Here is a 25,890-nt window from a genome sequence, read left to right as displayed (position 1 = left end):
GGGTCGTAGGGCAGGTCTATTTTTAACTCTTTGAGGAACCTCCACACAGTTTTCCAGAGTGGCTGCACCAGTTCACATTCCCACCAACAGTGTAAGAGGGTTCCCTTTTCTCCGCATCCTCTCCAACATTTGTTGTTTCCTGCCTTGTTAATTTGCCCCATTCTCACGGGTGTGAGGTGGTATCTCATTGTGGTTTTGATTTGTATTTCCCTGATGGCAAGTGATGCAGAGCATTTTCTCATATGCATGTTGGCCATGTCTATGTCTTCCTCTGTGAGATTTCTCTTCATGTCTTTTGCCCATTTCATGATTGGATTGTTTGTTTCTTTGGTGTTGAGTTTAATAAGTTCTTTATAGATCTTGGAAACTAGCCCTTTATCTGATATGTCATTTGCAAATATCTTCTCCCATTCTGTAGGTTGTCTTTTAGTTTTGTTGACTGTATCCTTTGCTGTGCAAAAGCTTCTTATCTTGATGAAGTCCCAATAGTTCATTTTTGCTTTTGTTTCTTTTGCCTTTGTGGATGTATCTTGCAAGAAGTTACTGTGGCCGAGTTCAAAAAGGGTGTTGCCTGTGTTCTTCTCTAGGATTTTGATGGAATCTTTTTTTTTTAATTTTTATTTACTTATGATAGTCACAGAGAGAGAAAGAGAGAGAGGCAGAGACATAGGCAGAGGGAGAAGCAGGCTCCATGCACCGGAAGCCCGATGTGGGATTCGATCCCGGGTCTCCAGGATCGCGCCCTGGGCCAAAGGCAGGCACCAAACTGCTGCGCCACCCAGGGATCCCGGATTTTGATGGAATCTTGTCTCACATTTAGATCTTTCATCCATTTTGAGTTTATCTTTGTGTATGGTGAAAGAGAGTGGTCTAGTTTCATTCTTCTGCATGTGGATGTCCAATTTTCCCAGCACCATTTATTGAAGAGACTGTCTTTCTTCCAATGGATAGTCTTTCCTCCTTTATCGAATATTAGTTGACCATAAAGTTGAGGGTCCACTTCTGGGTTCTCTATTCTGTTCCACTGATCTATGTGTCTGTTTTTGTGCCAGTACCACACTGTCTTGATGACCAGAGCTTTGTAATACAACCTGAAGAAAGAGAAATTAAGGAGTCAATCCCATTTACAATTGCACCCAAAAGCATAAGATACCTAGGAATAAACCTAACCAAAGATGTAAAGGATCTATACCCTCAAAACTATAGAACACTTCTGAAAGAAATTGAGGAAGACACAAAGAGATGGAAAAATATTCCATGCTCATGGATTGGCAGAATTAATATTGTGAAAATGTCAATGTTACCCAGGGCAATATACACGTTTAATGCAATCCCTATCAAAATACCATGGACTTTCTTCAGAGAGTTAGAACAAATTATTTTAAGATTTGTGTGGAATCAGAAAAGACCCCGAATAGCCAGGGGAATTTTAAAAAAGAAAACCATATCTGGGGGCATCACAATGCCAGATTTCAGGTTGTTTTTCCCCTTATGGTTAAGTAGAAGCAATAGAATGGCTTTCCTGATAGGAAGGGCAGATTTGATCAAATAAATTTCAGGTTATTTTTAGCTGCACTTCCATCTTGTTACAAGGTAGAATAGCTATGATCACTCTGGCTGGGAAACACATTAATGGTGCTTTTAAAAATTTCTTCTTCTGTACTACTTCATATACTGTGGCAATTGACCCTGGGTCAGGGATGACTTTGGGTGAAGCATCAGAAAGTTGTCTGACTTTAGCAACTAGCTGAAGCAATAACCCACACTCCCCTGAGACTACAGACTGCTTGGATGAGTAGATGAAAACAAGAGCTGGCTGTGTTCTTGACTCAAAACAGCCAAATGGAATTTTGGTCCAGAATACTTTCCTAAGGAAATAGAGACAAGTTTCTTGTTCATAAAGAGGAAGAATTGTGGTGCCAATTTGAGCATTGAACTAGTATCACCCAAACCCTTTGCAGCCATTATATTCCTTACTCAAACACTGATCCCCACAGACATAGATCCTGAGTTTGACAAAAAGCTCCATGAGGGCCATACCTATTTTGTTAATCCTGTACTACTAATACCTAATGAATGTTTGGCACTTGGTAGACTCTCAACTATTTGTTAAATGCAAGAATAAATGAGATGGAACAAATTAAATTTGAGGGGAAAATTATGACTGTGTTCCTTCACTTGACTGAAAGTCCTTCAAAGGTGGAGAACATGTCAGGTATATTTCTGTGTCTCTAGTACCTAGCATAGAACCTGATACAGATTCTTTGTAAATGTTATGAAACATTAATAGCAAGTTGTGCAAAGAGTAAAAGTAGCTTTCTTTAGAAGACACTATGGAGTAGCAAGAGTAATGAGTCAATGATTGATGGCTCCAAGCTTTGGGCTACTGATTTTGGTGGCTGCTCCACTTTTTTAATGTAAGGAACTGTGACAATAGGGAATTAGGCAGAGACAAAAGCGAACAATAGTAGATATTTCTAAGGGAAAAGTCAGAGAATGAAAATGTATTAAAGAGTACAAGATATAAATTGGAAACTACAATGGGAATTTTACAGGCATCACAAATGAAAGCCTTGTGTTAACCATTTTAACAAATAAAGCTTGATGGTCAAAAAAAAATACATGCTGCTCCTCAGCAGTAATATCAATCCTGTACCTATGGTCTTCAAGGAGAGAAACAGAATAAGGGATACAATCCCAATTTGAATTATCTAAGGCCATATGACCTTCTATTACTTTCTATTTTCAGAAGAATTTACACCATTTTCTCAATCCATGTATGGGAAGACAGTATAGTGGCAATGAGGGGAAGACTGCAAAAGATTTAGTGAAAATGCAGTTTCATTGCCACTTCTCTCTCAAATTGGGTATGTCCATTCCTTACCAGTGAGCAATGTCTCTTGGCAAGTGGAAATTTTCCCTGGTTTCCCAAGATCCTTTGAATTAGAATGTAGAGAAAGTGGGATACTGACTTAAAAACGGAATGCTATGCATATGGTCAGTGATTGAAAAGGAAGGTAGAAAGGTGACAGTTGATATTTTCTGAGAGACCTTAGGTGTTCTTACCACACATACAAACACACACACACACAGGTGATAAATGTGTTAATTTGATTGTGATAATCGTTTTACAATGTATACATATATTAAATGATCACATTATACACCTTTAGAAATCACATTGTACAACCTAAATACAATTTTTAGTTGACAATTGTATCTCAATAAAGCTGGGGGAAAAAGAAAGCTAACAGCTGAAAAAAACTTTGGATGCTCTTCTGCTCCGAAACATCTTCTGAGGGACGCCTGGGTGGCTCAGAGGTTGAGTGCCTGCCTTCGGCCCATGGCATGATCTGGAATCCTGGGATCGAGCCCACATCAGGCTCCCTGCATGGAGCCTACTTCTCTCTCTGCCTGTGTCTCTACCTCTTTCTCTCTGTGTGTCTCTCATAAATAAATAAATAAAATAAAATAAATCTTCTGAAAAAAAAAACTATTCTAAATCTTATCCTAAGGTCCCAGGTTCTGACATGCCACAGGTTCGGGGACCCGGTGTCCTGAATTATGTATTTAATGAGTATTTATCTGAATATACTGATAAAACTAGTGAGCAAATAAAGAGGACAAAGAGTAGTGTTAGTAGAGTCAGAACAAGAATAACTGGGAAACTTAAGATGCCAATTCTATGTATTGTCAATTTCAGTCTTTTCCCAGGGATACTTTAACTCTTTAGATACCTGCTAGGTAACAAGTGCCAGCTGCTGCTTGCCAACAGAGAAACTTCCTAGAGTATACAGTGGACAGCTAGGTAATGAAGCAAGTACAATTCAATAAGAGAACTAATCATATAGCATAATGAAAAAAAAAGAAAATAGAGGCTTGGGAAATATGAATTCATGAAAGATATAATTCTTGATACAGATGGCATATATTTTGATGTGACTTCTTGTGAAAATCATGCAAAGTTACCAGAGTATCAAAGACCATAGAGGAAAAAAATGATGTTGATTAAAAAGAAAGTAGTAGCAAGGGACCTCTTTCTTGGTGGCAGTGGCCATGAAATTATTGTTTCCCACCTAGCACTGGAAAAGTGTCAATATTCACTTTAAGCCCTCACTTACTGGTAGTCTCAGGCACAGAATGAAAGGGGGCCTTTATCTATTTTGAAAGCCTGTTGGGCTGTCAGTTTCCTTTTATTCTATAGGATACCATGTTTCTAGTTACATTATAGAAAGGAGTCCATGTCTGTGGGGTTTTGCCTAGGAGTCCATGACCAGGAATCTTCTGGGCTACTTTTATGTAAAATATGCAGGACACATAAACAATGCTAATAAGACTATTTCAAGGATTAAATGCAACTGAAAGGGGCAGGTGGACTATGATTCTTCAAAATTCAGAATGATAGTAAGAAGGCAAAGAACAAAGAGAAGACTGGATAGTCAAAATAAGGGGGGGCAGTGTCCTGCCTATGAGGCACTAACAATGCCTTCACTGTAATGCAGTTGTCAAGTATCTTGGCTCCAGACTCTGCTAAAGCTAAATCAGCCTTGCAGTCCCTTTCTGGCAGGCTGCTTTGATACACTGCACAGTGTTAAAGAATTGAAGACATTCAGGGTCTAACACCAAACCAGAAATTTCCTCCCAAGTGGTACATATCATCTTTGCCTAGTGTAGTACCTTTCCCAGGAGGCAGATTTAGCCAGCCTTATTATCTGGAATATTTTATTTCAGTGCCTCACAAAACAATGAAATTTATTTGTCAATTTGGAGGCCACCATTTTTGGAAAGTATATGATTCAATCTGCAAGGAAGGAATTGATTACATTGCTAGAATGGTCAGTTCAAAATTGATTGCTTTTGGTCAAAGGTCATTGGATACTTATGGAGCAAATAATCACTATCTGATTTTCCCCAGTAGTTCTGACTGTACAGAAAATAATATATTAAAAAATAGGTACTCATCACTCAACTTTTTAAATCTTAAAAATCTTGCCATATTTTTTCTCATAAGAAAAAATCTTTACTGATACAGATGAAGTCCCTTGTGTACCTTATCCTGATCCCATTTTTCTCCTCCCCCCCAACTAGAACTAATTAAAACAATGAGTTTTCTTTTCTTTTCTTTTCTTTTTTTTTTTTGGTAATTTCCACACATATTATAGACTTAAAACTAAAGATGTATATATCACATGCAGTGACAAATATAATAAATGACACAAAGTGGTTTTCATGCTTTCAAACTATAAATATATTTCAAACTGTAAAGTGCATCATAGCTTCTGTATTATTTTACAATTCATTTTTTCTTTTTTTTCCTTTTTTTTATTGGAGTTCAATTTGCCAACATATAGCATAACACCCAGTGCTCATCCCGCCAAGTGCCAATTCACTTTTTCAACCATGTATTGGAAGCATTTCTTTCTGATGCATTTAACTCTGATTGATTTATTTTAACTGCTATAGACTATTCCAGTGTATGCATATTTTTTATTTATACATTTGTCCAATTCTTGTGACAATGTGCATTTAGACTCTTTCCAAATTTTTCCTACTACGAACACTGATAACAACAAACATTCTTGTATACATCTTCTTGAGAATATGTTTGAGTTTCTGTAGGGTATGTACCTGCAGATAACATTTTTTATTTGTACATTTTTAACTTTCTTCAGATAGGACCAAATTACTCACTTGATGGGCTGTGCCAATTTATAATCCCACTGGCATTGTATGGTCCATTTCGCTGCACTTTTGCTAACTTTCTATTATTATAGTTTTTTGCCATTCAGATGAGCATGAAATGGTGTCTAATTGATATTAGTGGAATTTTCCTGATTACCTTTGAAGTTAAGCACTCTTTTATGTGTTTAGTGGCCATATTGGCCACTAAAAACAAGGTGCCTTTGCCACCACCTGCACTACCCCACAGCAAAAGTAGAAACTCCATGCAGATCCTATTTCTTGTTGACATTTCTGAAGTTTCCTGTGGGATGCATGTGTACATGCATGTGTGTGTGCATGTATTTGAGTGTGTATGTTTGTGTGATTGCTATTTCTTAGGTCACTAATCTGATTCTAGATAAAAAAATGGCAATTTAAGTTTTGACTCCTTTTTTTAAATAATAAATTTATTTTTTATTGGTGTTCAATTTACCAACATACAGAATAACACCCAGTGCTCATCCCATCAAGTGCCCCCCTCAGTGCCCATCACCCATTCACCCCCCACCCCCCGCCCTCCTCCCCTTCCATCACCCCTAGTTCATTTCCCAGAGTTAGGAGTCTTTATGTTCTGTTTCCCTTTCTGATATTTCCCACACATTTCTTCTCCCTTCCCTTATATTCCCTTTCACTATTATTTATATTCCCCAAATGAATGAGAAAGGATGTTTTGACTCCTAATTTAGGAGAGCAGAAGTCATGGGAATGTCTACAAGATTTTCTAGAAAGGCCAAATGACAGTAAACAGTAATAAATATGATAGATAGATCTACTCTACATCTGTTCTTAGTTTTTTAAGGTGTGTATGTGTGTGTTATATATGAAAATTTGCAACTTCTCTTTTGATCCCTATTAAGATGATTGCATGATTTTTCTCCTTTAATCTCTTAATGCAGTTAATTACATTAATAGGTTTCTCTGATGTTAGGTCATCTTTTACATTCCTTGAAAGAATCAAACTTGATAATGATTTTTGAATACATGTATTGATTTTAACTATTATTTTATTCATGGTTGTTTGTATCTGTGTTCATAGGAGTTCCCAGCTTAAACTACTTCTCATTACCTCAACTGGTAGTACTCTGATTCAGGCCACCCTTGCCTCTAGCATATCCAACTGTAAAAATCCCTTAACTGATTTCCTTGTCTGTACTCTTGTCACCCTATTATCTATAGGATGGTAGTGATTATATATATATAATACAAATATACACACAATAATTTAATGCAATTGCTCAGTTCAAAAATTAACATTTTTTGCAAATCTTATTTAATCTGTATTCTTACCCCTAACCCCATGTGTTCTCCCCATTTTATCTCTTTTTCTTTATTAAATTTATCAGAAGTTTTCTATATTGTTAATGTTCCCAAAGTAACCTGTTTGGGGTTTTTTTCATCACTCACATGTATTATTTATTTTTGTTTTTTGTTTCACCACTTTTTGCATTTGTCTGGGTCATTTTTTTCTTTTATTCTTCCTTCTCTTTCTCTCTCTCTCTCTCTCCTGTCCATCCATATTTACTTTCTTTTCTTTTCTTTTTATTAGAAGCTCATCAGATCTCCACCATCTATTGGGCCATGTGGAGGAGCACACAGTGAGGGGACTAACACACACATCGTGAGCAGTGGGAGGGGGTGGAGGCAGCAGGGTGGCTCCAGGGTGCCCATGGATGGTTGGAGGTTGGGGAACAGGGGCAGAAATCAGAGATTTCTCCTGCCCCTGCTGTACCCCTGCCTTCCACACAAACGTCAGTTATCTTTTTCTTTACTTTACTTGGGTACTCTGTGGTCCTTCTGGTTTCTTGAGGGAGATTAGCTTTAGGCTTTTACTTTTTTAAGGCAATCTTTAAGGCTTCTTTACAGCTATCAATTTCCTTCCAAGTACCACTTGAGTGTCCCACTACAAGATTTCATATTTTATAAGCATCTTTACTGTTGTTCAGTACTACGTATTTTCTAATATCCTTTATGATTTTTCTTTGCTTCTTGAAATCTTTATAGTAGGATTTTCAATTTTTACATATAAAACTTTGTTATTAATTTCTAATTCAATGCCTCATATTGAAAAAGGATGGCTTGAAGGTTATGAAATATTTTTGTATCTTGAGATTTGCTTTATGACTTAGCACATGATCACTTATTTTTGGTAAAAAATGTATTTTTACTAAGTGTCAGGTGGATAAGTCTATATATATATATATATATATACAGATACGCAGTGTTTTTTTTAATTTTTATTTATTTATGTATGATAGTCACAGAGAGAGAGAGAGGCAGAGACACAGGCAGAGGGAGAAGCAGGCTCCATGTACCGGGAGCCTGATGTGGGATTCGATCCTGGGTCTCCAGGATCGCGCCCTGGGCCAAAGGCAGGCGCCAAACCACTGCGCCACCCAGGGATCCCTATATATACAGATACGAAAAAAAAATATATACAGATATGTATCTATATAGAGATATAGAGATAGGTTGATAGATATCTGCGTATATATACATATATGTCTATATATCCCTTAGCTCATCTTGTCAATGGATTGTATGCATATTTTAATCATGCAAATTGTTGTTCTGATCATTTATTGAGAATCTATGGGTTTGTCACATTCTCCTTGTAATTCAAATTTGCTTTATGTTTTTTAAGTCTATGTTATCTTATACATAAAAATTTAGAATTGTTATTTTTCCACTGAAGATACTTTGCTTTCTAATGTAATGATATTTTATCCCAAAGAAAAATGTTTGTCTTACAGTCCACTGTGTACTTTATAATTCTACCACATTATTTTGATAGTATTTGCTCATATATATGTTTCTATTACTTACTTTCAACCTGTGTTTTTAGGTTTCTTTAGGAGTGACTCTTGTATATACATAGCATGTAGCTATACTGTTTATTTATCCTTAGAGTACAGTAAGTTTGTTTCTACTATCTTATGGCTTCTTTTCCCCATATTTTTCCATGAATTATTTTTATTTGTTTTCTATAGATTGAAGCATTTTCTATATCGCCAATTGCTTTTCTCTACTGCTTTATAAGCTTTATATTTTATGTCTGGTACATTCTTTAGTGGTTTCTTTAAACATTAACATACATACTTGACCTGAAGTTTAGTATCTCCACCCTCCTCCCAAGTAATACAATAATGCATTAATCAACATATCCCTACTCCCTCCTTCCATTAGGTTTACTCAAGTTATTTATTCCACCTAGTTTTTATAGTCCTTATTATTATTTGTAGAGAGCCATTATTTGTTTAATTTAACCATATGTTAGTTAATACTTGGTGCTGGCTATTTCTACTTCCATCTTCCTGCTGTTTTAGTTTTCAACTACATAAAGAACTTATTTTAATAGTTCTTTTCATGAGGATATAGTCAATCATTTATTTATCAAAAGTATTTATATTTTCTGAATCTCTTTGGTAGAGGGGTACAAGATGGTGGAGTAGGAGGACCCTAAGCTCACCCCTTCCCATGTTTACAACTAGATATCACATCTAAGTCAATAAACCTGAGAGTAATCCAAAGACTGGTAGAACAAACTCCACAACTAAATGTAGAGAAGTGCATCAGAGAGGTTAGGAAGGGCAGAATCTGTAGTGTGGAGCTGCCCACAGAAGGGAAGGAACAGCAGTCATGGAAAGGAGAAAGGACAAAGCAGCCCACAAAGGGAAAATGAATCCCAGTAACATCTGGCCTTGAAAACCAGAGGGGCTGAATTCCATGAATTTGTATAACCAGCAGGACTTGGAGCCTGCAGCTTTAAAAGTCACCTGACTCAGGGCTGGGTAAGCTAGGAGGATGAGTGATAGCCAGGTCCCTGCTCTTAAAGAGACAACAGATTCAGGAAAGGCAACATAGAAGTAACAGCTTGCACAACTGGAGGGAGATCTGTTTATACTGTTGTGGATTTTATTGGGAGACTTCTCTGGGAACAAAGGAGCTGGCAGCTGCCATTTTCCTCCCTACCCCCATCATAAACTCAGAGCCACCTATGACAGGTGGTACCATGCAGACACTTGCTACCTAACCTGTTAGCAGTGTGTCCCACCCATGAGTTTTCCTGAGGATTGTCTGACTCCAGACCTGCTGGCCTCTGCCCTGGACCTAGTATAAGCTTTGTTAATACAACACATGTCCTGCCCAGCTGCTGCCTTCCTATGTTCCACCCATATGGCGACTATACTTAGGAATCCTGCCTAGGACTAGTGGCTCAGTGAAAATATTGTTAATGCCACATGTGTGCCTTGACCAGTGGCTGAGTGCATAGTTACCTTGTACGCCTGACCACCTCTGCTGTTGCATGCCACACCCCGAGCTACCACCATGATTCGAGGAATTAGCCTAGGACTAGCAGCTCAATGCAAATTTTGCTAACACCAACACTCCACTCCCCAGCCCTCTTATGGTTATGCTCTACCTCAGAGCTAGCCTGTATGGGTCTCACACTACAGAGTGCAACCAAAGCTGACAATGGGCAGAGAGTCAGTGTAGAGTCTGGACTGAAAGGAAAAGCTACACACACACACAATAGCAGGACATAAGCAACACACATAGAATACTGCCCTGAAGTGCCAGGTTCTGATGAACAGGGCACACTGCACTGCAGGGCACTACAAAACCTCTTCTTCATAAAGCCACTACTTACAAGAGCAAAGATGTAGCTGACTTTCCTAACACAGAGAAACAGACACAGAGAAGTAGACAAAATGAAGAGACAGAGAAATTTGTCACAAATGAAAGAACCCAACAAAATCACAGCAAGGTATCTAATTGAAACTGAAATAAGTAATATGCTTGATAGAGAATTTAAAGAAATGATCATAAAAGGTACTCATTGGACTTTAGAAAAGAGTAGAGGACATCACTGAGACCCATAACAGAGATAAAAAATAACATATCAGAGATGAAGAACTCTGATATAAGTATTGCTACTCCAGCATTCTTTTGACATCCATTTCCATGATAAATGTTTCTCCATCTCCTCACTTTCAATCTACAGATGTCTTTTAAGTCTGAAATGAGTCTCTTATAGGCAACATATGCATTGGTCTTCTTTCTTTTTTTTTAATTTATTTTTTATTGGTGTTCAATTTACTAACATACAGAATAACCCCCAGTGCCCGTCACCCATTCACTCCTACCCCCCGCCCTCCTCCCCTTCTACCACCCCTAGTTCGTTTCCCAGAGTTAGCAGTCTTTACGTTCTGTCTCCCTTTCTGATATTTCCCACACATTTCTTCTCCCTTCCCTTATATTCCCTTTCACTATTATTTATATTCCCTAAATGAATGAGAACATATAATGTTTGTCCTTCTCCGACTGACTTACTTCACTCAGCATAATACCCTCCAGTTCCATCCACGTTGAAGCAAATGGTGGGTATTTGTCATTTCTAATAGCTGAGTAATATTCCATTGTATACATAAACCACATCTTCTTTATCCATTCATCTTTCGTTGGACACCGAGGCTCCTTCCACAGTTTGGCTATCGTGGCCATTGCTGCTATAAACATCGGGGTGCAGGTGTCCCGGCGTTTCATTGCATTTGTATCTTTGGGGTAAATCCCCAACAGTGCAATTGCTGGGTCGTAGGGCAGGTATATTTTTAACTGTTTGAGGAACCTCCACACAGTTTTCCAGAGTGGCTGCACCAGTTCACATTCCCACCAACAGTGTAAGAGGGTTCCCTTTTCTCCGCATCCTCTCCAACATTTGTTGTTTCCTGCCTTGTTAATTTGCCCCATTCTCACGGGTGTGAGGTGGTATCTCATTGTGGTTTTGATTTGTATTTCCCTGATGGCAAGTGATGCAGAGCATTTTCTCATATGCATGTTGGCCATGTCTATGTCTTCCTCTGTGAGATTTCTCTTCATGTCTTTTGCCCATTTCATGATTGGATTGTTTGTTTCTTTGGTGTTGAGTTTAATAAGTTCTTTATAGATCTTGGAAACTAGCCCTTTATCTGATATGTCATTTGCAAATATCTTCTCCCATTCTGTAGGTTGTCTTTTAGTTTTGTTGACTGTATCCTTTGCTGTGCAAAAGATTCTAAAGCTGTTTGGAAAGATAGAAAGAGATGGAGTACTTCCAAATTCGTTCTATGAGGCCAGCATCACCTTAATTCCAAAACCAGACAAAGACCCCACCAAAAAGGAGAATTACAGACCAATATCCCTGATGAACATGGATGCAAAAATTCTCAAAAAGATACTGGCCAATAGGATCCAACAGTACATTAAGAAAATTATTCACCATGACCAAGTAGGATTTATCCCTGGGACACGAGGCTGGTTCAACACCCGTAAAACAATCAATGTGATTCATCATATCAGCAAGAGAAAAACCAAGAACCATAGGATCCTCTCATTAGATGCAGAGAAAGCATTTGACAAAATACAGCATCCATTTCTTATCAAAACTCTTCAGAGTGTAGGGATAGAGGGAACATTCCTTGACATCTTAAAAGCCATCTATGAAAAGCCCACAGCAAATATCATTCTCAATGGGGAAGCACTGGGAGCCTTTCCCCTAAGATCAGGAACAAGACAGGGATGTCCACTCTCACCACTGCTATTCAACATAGTACTGGAAGTCCTAGCCTCAGCAATCAGACAACAAAAAGACATTAAAGGCATTCAAATTGGCAAAGAAGAAGTCAAACTCTCCCTCTTCGCCGATGACATGATACTCTACATAGAAAACCCAAAAGTCTCCACCACAAGATTGCTAGAACTCATACAGCAATTCGGTAGCATGGCAGGATACACAATCAATGCCCAGAAATCAGTGGCATTTCTATACACTAACAATGAGACTGAAGAAAGAGAAATTAAGGAGTCAATCCCATTTACAATTGCACCCAAAAGCATAAGATACCTAGGAATAAACCTAACCAAAGATGTAAAGGATCTATACCCTCAAAACTATAGAACACTTCTGAAAGAAATGGAGGAAGACACAAAGAGATGGAAAAATATTCCATGCTCATGGATTGGCAGAATTAATATTGTGAAAATGTCAATGTTACCCAGGGCAATATACACGTTTAATGCAATCCCTATCAAAATACCATGGACTTTCTTCAGAGAGTTAGAACAAATTATTTTAAGATTTGTGTGGAATCAGAAAAGACCCCGAATAGCCAGGGGAATTTTAAAAAAGAAAACCATATCTGGGGGCATCACAATGCCAGATTTCAGGTTGTACTACAAAGCTGTGGTCATCAAGACAGTGTGGTCCTGGCACAAAAACAGACACATAGATCAATGGAACAGAATAGAGAACCCAGAAGTGGACCCTGAACTTTATGGTCAACTAATATTCGATAAAGGAGGAAAGACTATCCACTGGAAGAAAGACAGTCTCTTCAATAAATGGTGCTGGGAAAATTGGACATCCACATGCAGAAGAATGAAACTAGACCACTCTCTTTCACCATACACAAAGATAAACTCAAAATGGATGAAAGATCTAAATGTGAGACAAGATTCCATCAAAATCCTAGAGAAGAACACAGGCAACACCCTTTTTGAACTCGGCCATAGTAACTTCTTGAAGATACATCCACGAAGGCAAAAGAAACAAAAGCAAAAATGAACTATTGGGACTTCATCAAGATAAGAAGCTTTTGCACAGCAAATGGTCTTCTTTCTTTATCCACTCTGACACCCTGTGTCTTTTGATTGGAGCATTTAGTCCATTTACATTCAAAGTAATTACTTTTATTACAGTAATTACATCTATTTTATAAAAGTAATCACATCTATTTTATAATAGTAATTACATTTATTTAAATGCAAATAAAAATGCAATAGATGGAATACAGAGTAGGCTACAAGAAGCAGATCATCATATCAGTGACCTGAAGGATAGAGCAATGGAAAGCTGAACAGATGAGAGACAAATATAGCATCGTGAGACTAGAGTTAGGGAACTCAGTGACTCCATTAACCATAATCACATTGATATTATAGGGATCCCAGAAGGAAAAGAGAGAGGAAGGGAGGCAGAAAATGTGTTTGGAGAAATGGTTGAAAACTTCCTGAATCTGGAGAGGGAAACAGATGTCAAAATTTAGGAGGCATAGGGATCCTCCAACAATTTCAACCTGAGGAAGTCCACATAGTAATAAAATGCCAAAAAAATGATAAAGAATTTTAAAGATTACAAGAGTAAAGAAGACAATTACATACAAAGGAAACCCAATAAGGAAATAAGCTGATTTTTCAGCAGAAACTGTGCAGGCTAGAAGAGAGTGGTATGATATATTCCAAGTGCTGAAAGGGAAAAAAATCTGAACCCAAAATACTCTATGCAGCAAGGATATCATTCAGAATAGAAGGAGAGATAGAGTTTCTCAGACAAACAAAAAAGTAAAGGAGTTCATGACAACTAAGCCATATTTACAAGAAATACTAAAGGGGATTCTTTGACAGGAAAGGAAAGACCATAACTAGGAGTAAGAAAAGTAAAAAACACAGAAGCAGTAAAAATAAGTATATCAGTAAAAATCAGTCAAGGGATTCATAAAATAAAAAGATTTAAAATATGATATCAAATATCTGAAACAAAGAGGGGGCAGAGTAAAAAATGGATTTAAAATTAAATGACCATCAGCTTAATATAGACTGCTATATGCAGATGTTATATTTAAACCAGATGGTAACCACAAATAAAAAAAACAGTAATATAAATGCAAAAAATAAAGAAAAAGGAACTCAAGTATATCACTAAAGAAAACCAACAAACCATGAAAGTGAGAAATAGAAAAAAAGATGAGAAAAAACTACATAAGAATAAAGCTACAACAAACACAAAACAAATAACAAAATGGTAATAAATACATATCTACCAGTAATTACTTTTTTTTTATTTATGATAGTCACAGAGAGAGAGAGAGAGAGAGAGAGAGGCAGAGACATAGGCAGAGGGAGAAGCAGGCTCCATGCACCGGGAGCCTGATGTGGGATTCGATCCCGGGTCTCCAGGATTGTGCCCTGGGCCAAAGGCAGGCGCCAAACCGCTGCACCACCCAGGGATCCCACTACCAGTAATTACTTTGAATGCAAATGGACTAAATGCTCCAATCAAAAGACACAGGGTGTCAGAGTGGATAAAAAAAATAAGACCAATCCATATGTGGCCTATAAGAGACTCATTTCAGACTTAAAATACACCTGTAGATTGAAAGTGAGGAGATGGAGAAACATTTATCATGGAAATGGATGTCAAAAGAAAGCTGGAGTAGCAATACTTAGATCAGACAATATAGAGTTTAAAACAAAGCCTATAAAAAGACACCCAGAAGGACACTAGGTAATCATAAAGGGAACAATCCAACAAGATGACATAAGAATTATAAATATTTTTCACCCAACATGGGAGCACCCAAATACATAAAACAGTTAATAACAAAAAGGAACTAATTGATAGCAATTCAATATTGGTACAGGACTTTAACAACACATGTCAATGGACAGATCATCTAAGCAGAAAATCAATAAGGAAACAGTGGTTTTGAATGACACACTGGACTAGATGGATTTAACATATATTTAAAATATTCTATCCTAAAAGATCAAAATACATATTCTTTTCAAGTATACATGGAACATTCTCCAGAATAGATCACATATTAGGCCATAAAACAAGTCACAATAATTTAAAAAAAATCAAAGTAATACCATGCATGTTTTCTGACCACAATGCTATGAAACTGGAAATCAACCACAAAAAAAAAATATGGAAAAAAGTAAAGATTCATGGAGGTTAAATTACATGCTACTAAACAATGAATGGGCCAAACAAAAAATAAAAAAGTATGTGGAAACAAATGAAAATGAAAACACAATGGCCCAAAACCTTTGGGATGCAGCAAAAGTGATCCTAAGAGGGAATTTATAGTAATACAGGCCTACCTAAAGAAGCAAGAAATATCTCAAATAAACAGCTTAACATTATTCCCAAAGGAGCTAGATAAAGAACAAACAAAACCCAAAACTAGCAGAAGGAATGAAATAATAAATATTAGAGCAGAAATAATGATCTAGAAACTAAAAAAGAAATTGAACAGATCAATGAAACCAGGAACTGGTTCTTTGAAAAGATCAATAAAATTGAGAAACCTCTAGCCAGATTAATCAAAAAGAGAGAGAAGTACTCAGAAATGAAGGATAAATAATAACCACAACAGAAATACAAGCAATTATAAGAGAATATTATGAAAAGCTATTTGTCAACAAATTAGACAACCTAGAAAAAATAGATAAATTCCTAGAAATATATAATATACCAAAACTGAACCAGGAAGAAATAGAAAATTTGAACAGACCAATTATCAACAAGTATATTGAACCAGTAGTCAAACCACCCCACCAAAACAAAAAAACAACCCAGCAAACAAAAGTCTAGGACCAGACAACTTCACAGGGAAATTCTAACAAACATTTAAGTAAGAGTTAATATCTATTCTCAAACAATTCCAAAAAATACAAGGAAAGCTTCCAAATTCATTCTGTGAGGCCAGTATCACCCTGATACCACAAAAGAAGAGAACTACAGGCCGATATCTCTCATAAACATGGATGCAAAATTCCTATACAAAATATTAGCAACCAGATTCCAACAATATATTTTTAAAAAATCATCACAATCAAGTGGGATTTATTCCCAGCATTGAGAGTGGTTCTGTATTCACAAATCAATTAATGTGATACATCACATCAATGAAGGGTTAAAAACCACATGATCATTTCAACAGATGTAGCAAAGTACATCAGTTTCACAAAGTACAACATTCATTCATGATAAAAGCCCTCAACAAAGTAGTTTCGGAGGGAAGCATACCTCAACATCATAAAAGCCACATATGAAAAACCCACAGCTAATATCCTCAATGGGGAGAAACTGAGAGCATTTCCCCTAAGGTCAGGAATAAGACAAGGGTGTCCACTCACCACTTTTATTCAACATAGTACTGGGAGTCCTAGCCACTGCATTAGACCAAAAAAAAAAAAAAAAAAAAAAAAAAAAAGCATACAAATCAGTAAGAAGTAAAATTTTCACTCTTTGTAGATGACATGATACTATATGTAGAAAACCCTAAAGACTTCAGCTAAAACCTACAAGAACTGATTAGTGATTTCAGCAAAGCCACAGGATACAAAATCAATGTGCAGAAATCTGTTGAATTTCTATACATTAACAATGAAACAGCAGAAAGTGACATTAAGAAAACAATCCCATTTACAATTGCACCAAAAATAATCAGACACCTAGGAATAAATCTAACCAGAGTGTGGAAGGCATATACTGTGTAAACTAGACAATGCAAAGAAATAGACATTCCATGCTCATGGGTTGGAATAACAAATATTGTGAAAATGTCTATACTACACAAAGCAATCTACACATTTAATGTAATCCCCCTCAAACTACCAACAACTTTTTCACAGAACTAGAACAAACAATCCTAACATTTATATGGAACCACAAAAGACACCAATAGCCCAAGCAATTTTGAAAAAGAGAAGCAAAATAGGAAGTATCACAATTACAGATTTTAAGTTCTATCACAAAGCTGTAGTAATCAAAACAGTGTGGTAGTGGCACATAAATAGACACATAGATCAGTAGAATGGAATAGAAAACCCGGAAATAAACTCACAATTATATGGTCAACTAATCAACAAAGAAGGCAAGAATATCCAATGAGAAAAAGACAGTTTCTTCAGCAAATAGTGTTGAGAAAACTGGACCACTTTCTTTTGCCATGCACAAAAATGAATTCGAAATGAATTAAAGACTTGAGTGTGAGACCTAAAACCATAAGAATTCTAGAAGAGTGCTCAAGCAGTGATGTCTCTGACATTAGCCATAGCAACATTTTTCTAGATATGTCTTCTGAGGCAAAGGAAACAAAAGCAAAAATAAACTATTAGGACTACATCAAAATATAAAATTTATGCACAGCAAAGGCAACAACCAACAAAAGTAAAAGGCAACCTACTAAATGGGAGAAGGTATTTGCAAATGATAATCCAATAAAGGTTAATAATCAAAATATGTAAAGAACTGATACAATTTAACACCCAAAAAAACCAGATAATCCAATTAACAAGTGGGCCAAAGACATGAACAGACATTTCTCCAAAGAAGACATCCAGATGGCCAACAAACACATGAAAAGATGTTCATTATCATTTAACATCAGGGAAATGCAAATTGAAACTACAGTGAGATGTCACTTACACACCTGTCAGAATGGCTATAATCAAAACCATAAACAACAAGTGTTGGCAAGGAAGTGGAGAAAAATGAACTTTCCTGCACTGTTGGTCAGAACGCAAACTGGTGCAGCCACTATGGAAAACAGTATGAAAGTTCCTCAAAAAGTTGAAAATAGAACTATGCTACAATTCAGTAATCATACTTCTAGGTTTTTACCCCCCAAATGCAAAAATATTAATTTGAAGTGATACACGCACTCCTATGTTTATGGCAGCATTATTTACAATAGTTGAACTATGGAAGCAGCTCAAGTGTCCACTGATACATGAATGGATACGGAAGATGTGGTATATATACACAATGGAATACTATTCACCCATAAAATGAGCTCTTGCCATGTGCAAGGTGGAGAATATACTGCTAAGTAAAATAAGTCCAAGAAAGACAAATACTATATGATCTCACTCAAATGTGAAATTGAAGAAACAAAAGAAAGGAACAAAGGGGAAGGAGAGAGAGAGAAACCAAGAGACAGGCTCTTAACTATAGAGAAGAAACTGATGGTTACCTGAGGGGGGAGGTAGGTGAGGAATGGGTGAAATAGGTGATGGGGATTGAGTGCACTTGTCATGATAAGCACTGGGCGATGTATGGAATTGCTGAATCACTATATTGTATACCTGAAACTAATATAACACTGTATGTTAACCCTAGTGGCATTAAAATAAAATTTAAAAAAATGTTTATGGAGCACCTATTGTATGCCAGGTGCTAGAGTTATAGTAGCAAATAAACCAGTCTCAGCTCTCATGAAGCTTCCATGCTAGTGAAATGAAAGAAATAGTAACCCCCCCCAAAAAAAGAAAAATAGTAACCAAATAAAAATATATTTTATCAGTGCTGACAAAATAATGCATGAAGAAAAATAATACAAGGGAAAGGGGAATTAGTGTTTATGATAGAATATTGCTTCTTTGATATGATTACTTCTGAATAAGATCTGAATGCTGTGACTGATGTAGCCATGAAACTATGTTACTTCTTTCATTAAAAAAATGATCTAAAAAAAAAAAAAATGATCTATATTTGGCCTTGCTCTTAAATGATAATCTTGTTGGCTATATAATTCTTTTGGTTTCTGTTACTGTTTTCATGAAGTCTTCTATCAGTGAAATTGTTATTTCTTTGTAGGTAATATGCCTTTTCTGTTTTGCCATTTTTAAGATCTCTTCTTTGATATTCTCCAAATCTACTATGTGTTGGCTTGGGTCTATTTTATATATTGAGATTGTAACTCATTATGGGCCTCAAAGCTAGGGATGCATATATTTTAGCAATTTTAAGAAACCGTCATCTATTAGTCCTTCAAATATTGTTTCTCACTCATTTTCTCTATTCTCTAACTTTCAAATTTTATTAGATTATGCTGAACCTTTTCATTTTATCCTCCTGGTACTATACCTTTCTTTCATGTGTGTTTTTCATCATTTATCTGTCTGAAATGTGCACTGAGCCATTTTTCTTCAAAAGCATTTCCAGTTTTCTAATTTCTCTTCATTGATGTATAACCTTGTACGTAACATATTCATTGAGTTTTTATTTTCAATGTTCTTAATCCCTCCTTTGGAACCTTTATCATTTTAATTATATTTCTTTTATAGTATCTATTTGAGTATTCTGTTATGTGAAGGAGGGGTCTAATTCAGTTACATGTTGTATCAGCTAACTCTCTCTCATAACCATTTCCTTAGGTGTTCTGTTGTGCATTGTAAGCTTATTTTAGCAAGCATTTATTTATGGTCATGTCCTTCCAGAAATGTTTTTTCGTTTTGTTTTTTAGATTTTTTTTTTAAATTTGTTCATGAGAGAGAGAGACAGAGAGAGACAGAGAGACAGAGACAGGCAGAGGGAGAAGTAGGCTCCATGCAGGGAGCCCCATGCAGGACTTGATCCTGGGACCCCAGGATCATGCCCTGGCCCAAAGGCAGGGGCTACACTGCTGAGCCACCCAGGGATTCCCCCCCTCCCCCGGAGTGTTTTTGTGTTTGCTTTTGCAAGTCAATATAGAGTCATCCCCACTTTGAGGCAAATTCATGTGTTAATTTCTCAGTTTGTAAGCTCAAAACCAGGCAGATACTGTGTATTTAAACATCAATAATCCCATATAAGTATGGACTTAAGGTTGCTAAATCTCAGTAGAAATGCTTCCCTTAAACCTCTCTCCATTCTGAATCTATGCTTCAATAGACAAGTTTCCTTTTTTAATTTTCATGTTGTAAATTGGTTTTGTCTAGTTCATTTTATCTAACTCTCTTTTGCTGAAGTTAGAGCCATTCAGGGTCTTGGTTTTAGGTAGAGGTCTAGTTCCAGCTTTTTACCTGGCACAGTCCTGGTTTACACCTCTTGTCCTGGTGTAATTTTTGATAAAAACTCTTCTGACTTTGAATGTGTCCCAAGTTAGATGATATTTATAGACTATTCTAATCCTTAGTCAGTAATGTACTTGGTATGCTAGAGAAAGAGAAAACCCAGACTGGCTAATTGTTAGAGGACAGAATGGTTGGAGAAGAGCTCAGAGAAGAGAAGGGTCATATTTTTTAAGTATGGGAAGGATATTTAAACTTATTTTATATTATGAGTAAAAGCCATTAAGGGATTTTTAAGGCACAGGATTTTAGGCTACTTCTTTAGTTTACCTGGATACCTAGAAGTGTCCGCTATGCCTTGTGTAGTTTAGTGGTCAGAGATTTGGGCAGGATTTGCACTCAGATTTGGGGACTCACCCTCTCAGTGGCTCTCATCCTTCCAGGGCCTTGTCATGAATTTTCAGCCCTTTGACCAGGCTTGGGGTCTATCCTCTGAGATAATAAGCCAATACATTTTCTAATTTCTGCTAAACTTACAAGCATTACTCAGCACAGTTTTGTCATCTGTCATTTTGTGGAAGATTCCCCTATAGTTTCTGGCTGCATTTTTTTAACAGAGTCCCCAAGTCTTGCTTATGTGTGTATGGTATAATAGCCAAAATTTGGGGCAGGGTATATATACACAGACTTGAGGTCCCATCCCTTCTGTCACTGTCTTACTTCCAGGAGTACCACCCCTAAATCTCCAGATTATCTGCCAGCTTGAGCCAGTAAAACTGTGGTATCTGCCATGGGAATTCTAGATTTGGGGGAGCACCCACTGCTGCTGCCATCTTTCAGGAGTAAACTTTCCTCAAGTTTTTGTCTGCTTTTAGTTGCACCCCATTGCTTTTAATAGATTCTTCCTCCCTTCTTCTCCCCTTCTCCTTTTATGTTTTAATTTTATAATTAATAGCTACAAGAAGATACAGTCAAGCAATTTAGTCTGCTGTTGCCAAAACCTGAAACATTTATTGTTATTTTATGTTTAGATTAACAGCAATTTTGAAATTTTTTGTGCATGCTTCTTAGCAATTTTTATCTATTTTATGATTTTTTGTTATTCTATTTACCATTTTCTATTTGTTTTTATTTATAGGTAAGCATTCCTTATTTATTGAAGATAATAAAATATAAACTCATCAGATGTATCATTTTCTTGAGACTCAAATGTGTTTTAAAGTTTAAGGTTTTGGTTTTATGATGATTGTTATATTGGCCTTTGATATTCATATGGGATCATTTAGTAAAAGAGATGAGGTAAAGAATTTGTTATTATTAGAGATGCCACTGAACAAAGAAGGGAGCTCTTGCCTTTTCATAAGGCAGAGTCTTATGGTCAGCTTGTATGATGCCCATGGCAGTGTTGGTAACAACCTCCCTAACAAAATCTTGTCAGATGTAATATTTTCATACTTATTGATCACCATAGCTTTATTTTTCAATCATAATCATTTGCCATACTTACCAGTAAGTACTATTAATAGACTGCTGCTTCTGTGCATTGGAGGAAATATTGTATTGCAAGGTGATTAATATTTGCTAAGTGCATTGTGTGCACCAGAACTCTGTTCAAACATTGTTCTCTCTTTTTGTCTGTAGGAGTACACCATTGATGTATTTTTTCGACAGACATGGCATGATGAAAGACTAAAATTTGATGGACCCATGAAGATTCTTCCACTGAACAATCTCCTGGCTAGTAAGATCTGGACCCCTGACACCTTCTTTCATAATGGCAAGAAATCAGTAGCCCATAACATGACCACACCTAACAAGCTGCTCAGACTGGTGGACAATGGAACCCTCCTCTACACAATGAGGTCAGAGAGTGGTACCTCCCATCTAAAGTATATGGGGGGTGGGGTGAGGGGTAGGACTGGACTTGAAAGCAGTGTTTTAGGCTATCTATTGAAAGTTCTATAAAAAACAAACAAAGTTCTATCAAGTTTACAGATTAGAAAAACACATGTAGGTATATAGTTCTTAACATATTTGCAGGTACACATGTTCACAGACATATATTATAGATATACAAATAAATAGAGAATTGAACATATGAACATTCTCAGATACACAGAGATATATGTTCATGATGTATAAAATGTATGCATATGCAGAGACACATATGGACCAACACATAAACATACACATTCAAGGACCCGTAAATATAGATTCATAGCTGTATACACAGGCAGAACACTGTGACAAAATAAGCTATTTAACTGTAGCAACAAACTTCCCCTGTGATGTAGAATTGTGAGAATCAAATGAGATAATGAAGGATATTTTCTGAAGCATACAATGTTATATATAATATATCCAAAATTACAGCAACACATCTTTTATGCCACATTGCCTGGGAATGCTGAGGAGTTTGATGTAAATGAGGTTTCCAAGCAACCTAACAATGTTTCATTCATTCATTCATTCATTCATCTATTTTTAAGATTTTATTTACTTATTTGAGAGAGAGGAAGGTAGAGAAAGAGAGTGGACAAGCAGGGCAGGGGGCAAAGGGAGAAGCAGACTCCCTGCTGAGCAGGGAGCCCAACACGGGCCTCAATCCCAGGACCCTGAGATCATGACCTGAGTTGAAGGCAGCCACTTAGCCAACTGAGCCGCCCACCCAGGCACCCCAGAATGTTTCCTATAAATATCATTTATATACAAGGGCACCTGGGTGGCTCAGTCAGTTAAGCATCCAATTCTTGGTTTTGGCTCAGGTCAGTATCTCAAGGTCATGAGATGGAATCATGCATCAAGTTCTGCACTCAGTAGGGAGTCTGCTTGAGATTTTCCCTCCTCTTATATTCTCTCTCTAAAATAAATAATCTTTAAAATAAATAAAATCATTCATATACATATATACACATATATACACACATACACAATTATATGTATTACATATAATTTTGCTTTCAAAAATAATGACTTTAAAAACATTTCCAGTTCCATAATATTCTTTGCTCCAACACCAAAAAAAGTCCTTGGTTCTTGTTTTATGTTTTTGCTAGCTCCTGTACTGACAGTTATCCTGAAGATCCCTCATACATGAATGAGTGTCAGTTTTAAGTAACTGGATTCATATTATTGAATGGAGAAATGTGATTTTTCAGTGCATATTCTGTGGCTGTTTTAAATTTGAGTATTTGTTATTTTGTACAATGAAACTGAAATATGCGGTGAATACATGAAGTGTCCTTGTCCATATGCTAGTCTTTCATTATATTAACTTTGTTGTTTATTAGTGTTTTTTTCTGAAAGAATTTGGTAGATGAGAGGATAGGCAAAGAAGAATGGATAGCAAATGGATACTTGGAGAAAAATTGAATTAGACAGGAGGAGCTGAGAAACTAGAGGAGAAATGAGAATAGAGGAGATAATGATGGAGAAAAGAAAGTGAATAGAAATGGGTGAAAAGATGGTGAAAAGAAGGGAAGAGTAATCTGGAGAAAGGGTCAATAAAATCAACACATATATTTTATTGATCTCTTTCCAGATCGTACATATTTACGTGTGTGTGTGTGTGTGTGTGTGTGTGTGTGTGTGTATAGAGCACCTGATTATTAGTATTAGCATTCATTTTGGTACTATTCAGTAAGTAGAATGTATTCAAAATAATTATAGATGTAAAGTGGAGTAAAGACAGGAAGTACATTCTAGGCAGAGAAAACCAAGTGAGCAGTTGTAAGAAATGGAATTGTTTCCTTCAATAGAAACAAGAGAATGAGGTGATCAGTTTTTTATTTTATATATGGCTTTCCAGTTACTGTATAAAGCATGTATTTGAAAGGAACAGGGTACTTGATGGGATGAGCACTGGGTGTTATACTATATGTTGGCAAATCAAACTTCAAAAAAATAAATGAAAAAAATGAAAGGAGCAAAACTGGAATTATGGAAACTGGTTAGCAGACAGCTTAAATAGTCTAGGCAAGGAGTGGTAAAGTTCTAATTCAGAGCAGTGGATTAAGATGGAGAAGGAGAGAGACGCTGAAGAAATGGTAAAAAGAGCCATTGTTAGAATGACAGGAGGTATAGGAGTCAAGGTAGTCAAGTATCCAAATAACATGGATGAAAGATGGTGCTACAAACTGGGGCAGATCATATAAAAGTTAGGAGAAATTTAGATAGGATAAATCTGCAAGGTTAATTTTGGGCAAGACAAGCCTTAAAAGATTGTGGTTATCCAGGGATAGAAGTCTTATAGCATTTGGATATACAAATCTTAAGATCAGGAGATGATATGAGCTAGAGATGTAAAGTTTGGTATTGTTAGTATATTGGGATGACCATGGGATTGGATGTGATCATTTCAGGAAAGTATACAGAGTGAGAAGAAAATCATGCCAAGGATCCAATCGTGTAGTATCATATCATTAAGGCAGAAGGTGAGAAAGAGGAACCTGTGAAGGAGACCAAGAAGAAAAATTAAGAAAGGTGTTGATAGAACCTCTAGTGTGCAGTATCTTGGAAGCTAAGTTTGATAGTCAGTACTGCTACTTTTTATTCTAATTCATGTTCTTCTGTGTACATGGTCGTATTGTACTTCCATAAAGCCTTGAAGTTAGGCATGTGTAGATGACTTTGGCTAACCAAATGTAACTAGAAATAACATGTATCAGTTCTGAGGGACGATGGGAAGCTTTTAAGAGTAGTACATATTTTTTCATGTTCCTGACCACAGTGAGTAACATTATGCCAGATGTCCTTGGCTTTATCATTCTGTGCCCCTATTGAAGATGACACAGAAGATAGTGCCCCTCCCTACAACCTGAGATAGACAAATAGTATGAGTGAGAAATAAATCTTTGTTGTTTGAGGACACTGAGATTTGGGGATTTTTTTTTTGTTAGTGCATACTAACCTGACCCATTTTGACTGAAATTATATCAAAGAGTAAAAGGTTTCAAAAAAGCTGACATTGATCAATAATAATAACAACACCAGTAATAGCACAAATATAATAGTTAACATCAATATAGTATTTATAATGTGCCATGCACCGTTCTTATCCCTTCACTTTTGTAAACTAACAACTCTGTAAATAGAATGATAGGTAAAATAGGTACTATTATTCTCACTTTTCAGATGAGGAAACTGAGACACAGGTAGATAAGAAAAAATTTTAAGATCACTTAGGAGTAAATGGTTGAGCCAGCATTCATACTCTACAAGTTTGGCTGCAAGTTCATGATATTCACCATTATTTGTACATTTTTACAGCATTGTTGATTATTACAAAGAGATCAAGTAATATAGAGAATTAAATGTATTAGTTTTGGCAACATGGAAAACATTGGTATTCTTCACATGCACAGTTTCAATGTAGTATTTAGTGCAGTGGTGAGTTTTTAGGAGTTGACATAGAAGTAGTGAAAATACTAAACAATACTTTCTGAGTCTTGTTTAAAAATGAAAGGATGAATATATAATAGATACATTCAGAAGTAAAAGAAATAGTTGCTTTTTTTGAATGCAGATACTGGCACTTTTTCATGAGATAGCAGAAAGAGAAAGATTGAAGAT

General features: G+C 36.4%; 2 protein-coding genes across 3 annotated transcripts in view; one reads left to right on the top strand and one right to left on the bottom strand.

Moving 5' to 3' along the window:
• Positions 1-25,890, bottom strand: part of LOC119868539 (melanoma-associated antigen 9-like) — a 778,808-nt gene that overhangs the window by 387,163 nt on the left and 365,755 nt on the right. The gene's annotated exons all lie outside the window — the stretch shown is intronic.
• GABRA3 (gamma-aminobutyric acid type A receptor subunit alpha3) overlaps positions 1-25,890 on the top strand; it is a 309,088-nt gene that overhangs the window by 189,270 nt on the left and 93,928 nt on the right. For both annotated transcript variants that reach the window (XM_038588582.1, XM_038588581.1), the window contains exon 5: positions 21,961-22,181. In XM_038588582.1, coding sequence (XP_038444510.1) covers positions 21,961-22,181 — 221 coding nt within the window. The remainder of the gene's footprint in view (positions 1-21,960; positions 22,182-25,890) is intronic.

Source organism: Canis lupus, chromosome X, assembly GCF_011100685.1.
Source record: "Canis lupus familiaris isolate Mischka breed German Shepherd chromosome X, alternate assembly UU_Cfam_GSD_1.0, whole genome shotgun sequence".
Taxonomy (NCBI): Eukaryota; Metazoa; Chordata; class Mammalia; order Carnivora; family Canidae; genus Canis; species Canis lupus.
This window is presented reverse-complemented; position numbering and strand designations above follow the sequence as displayed.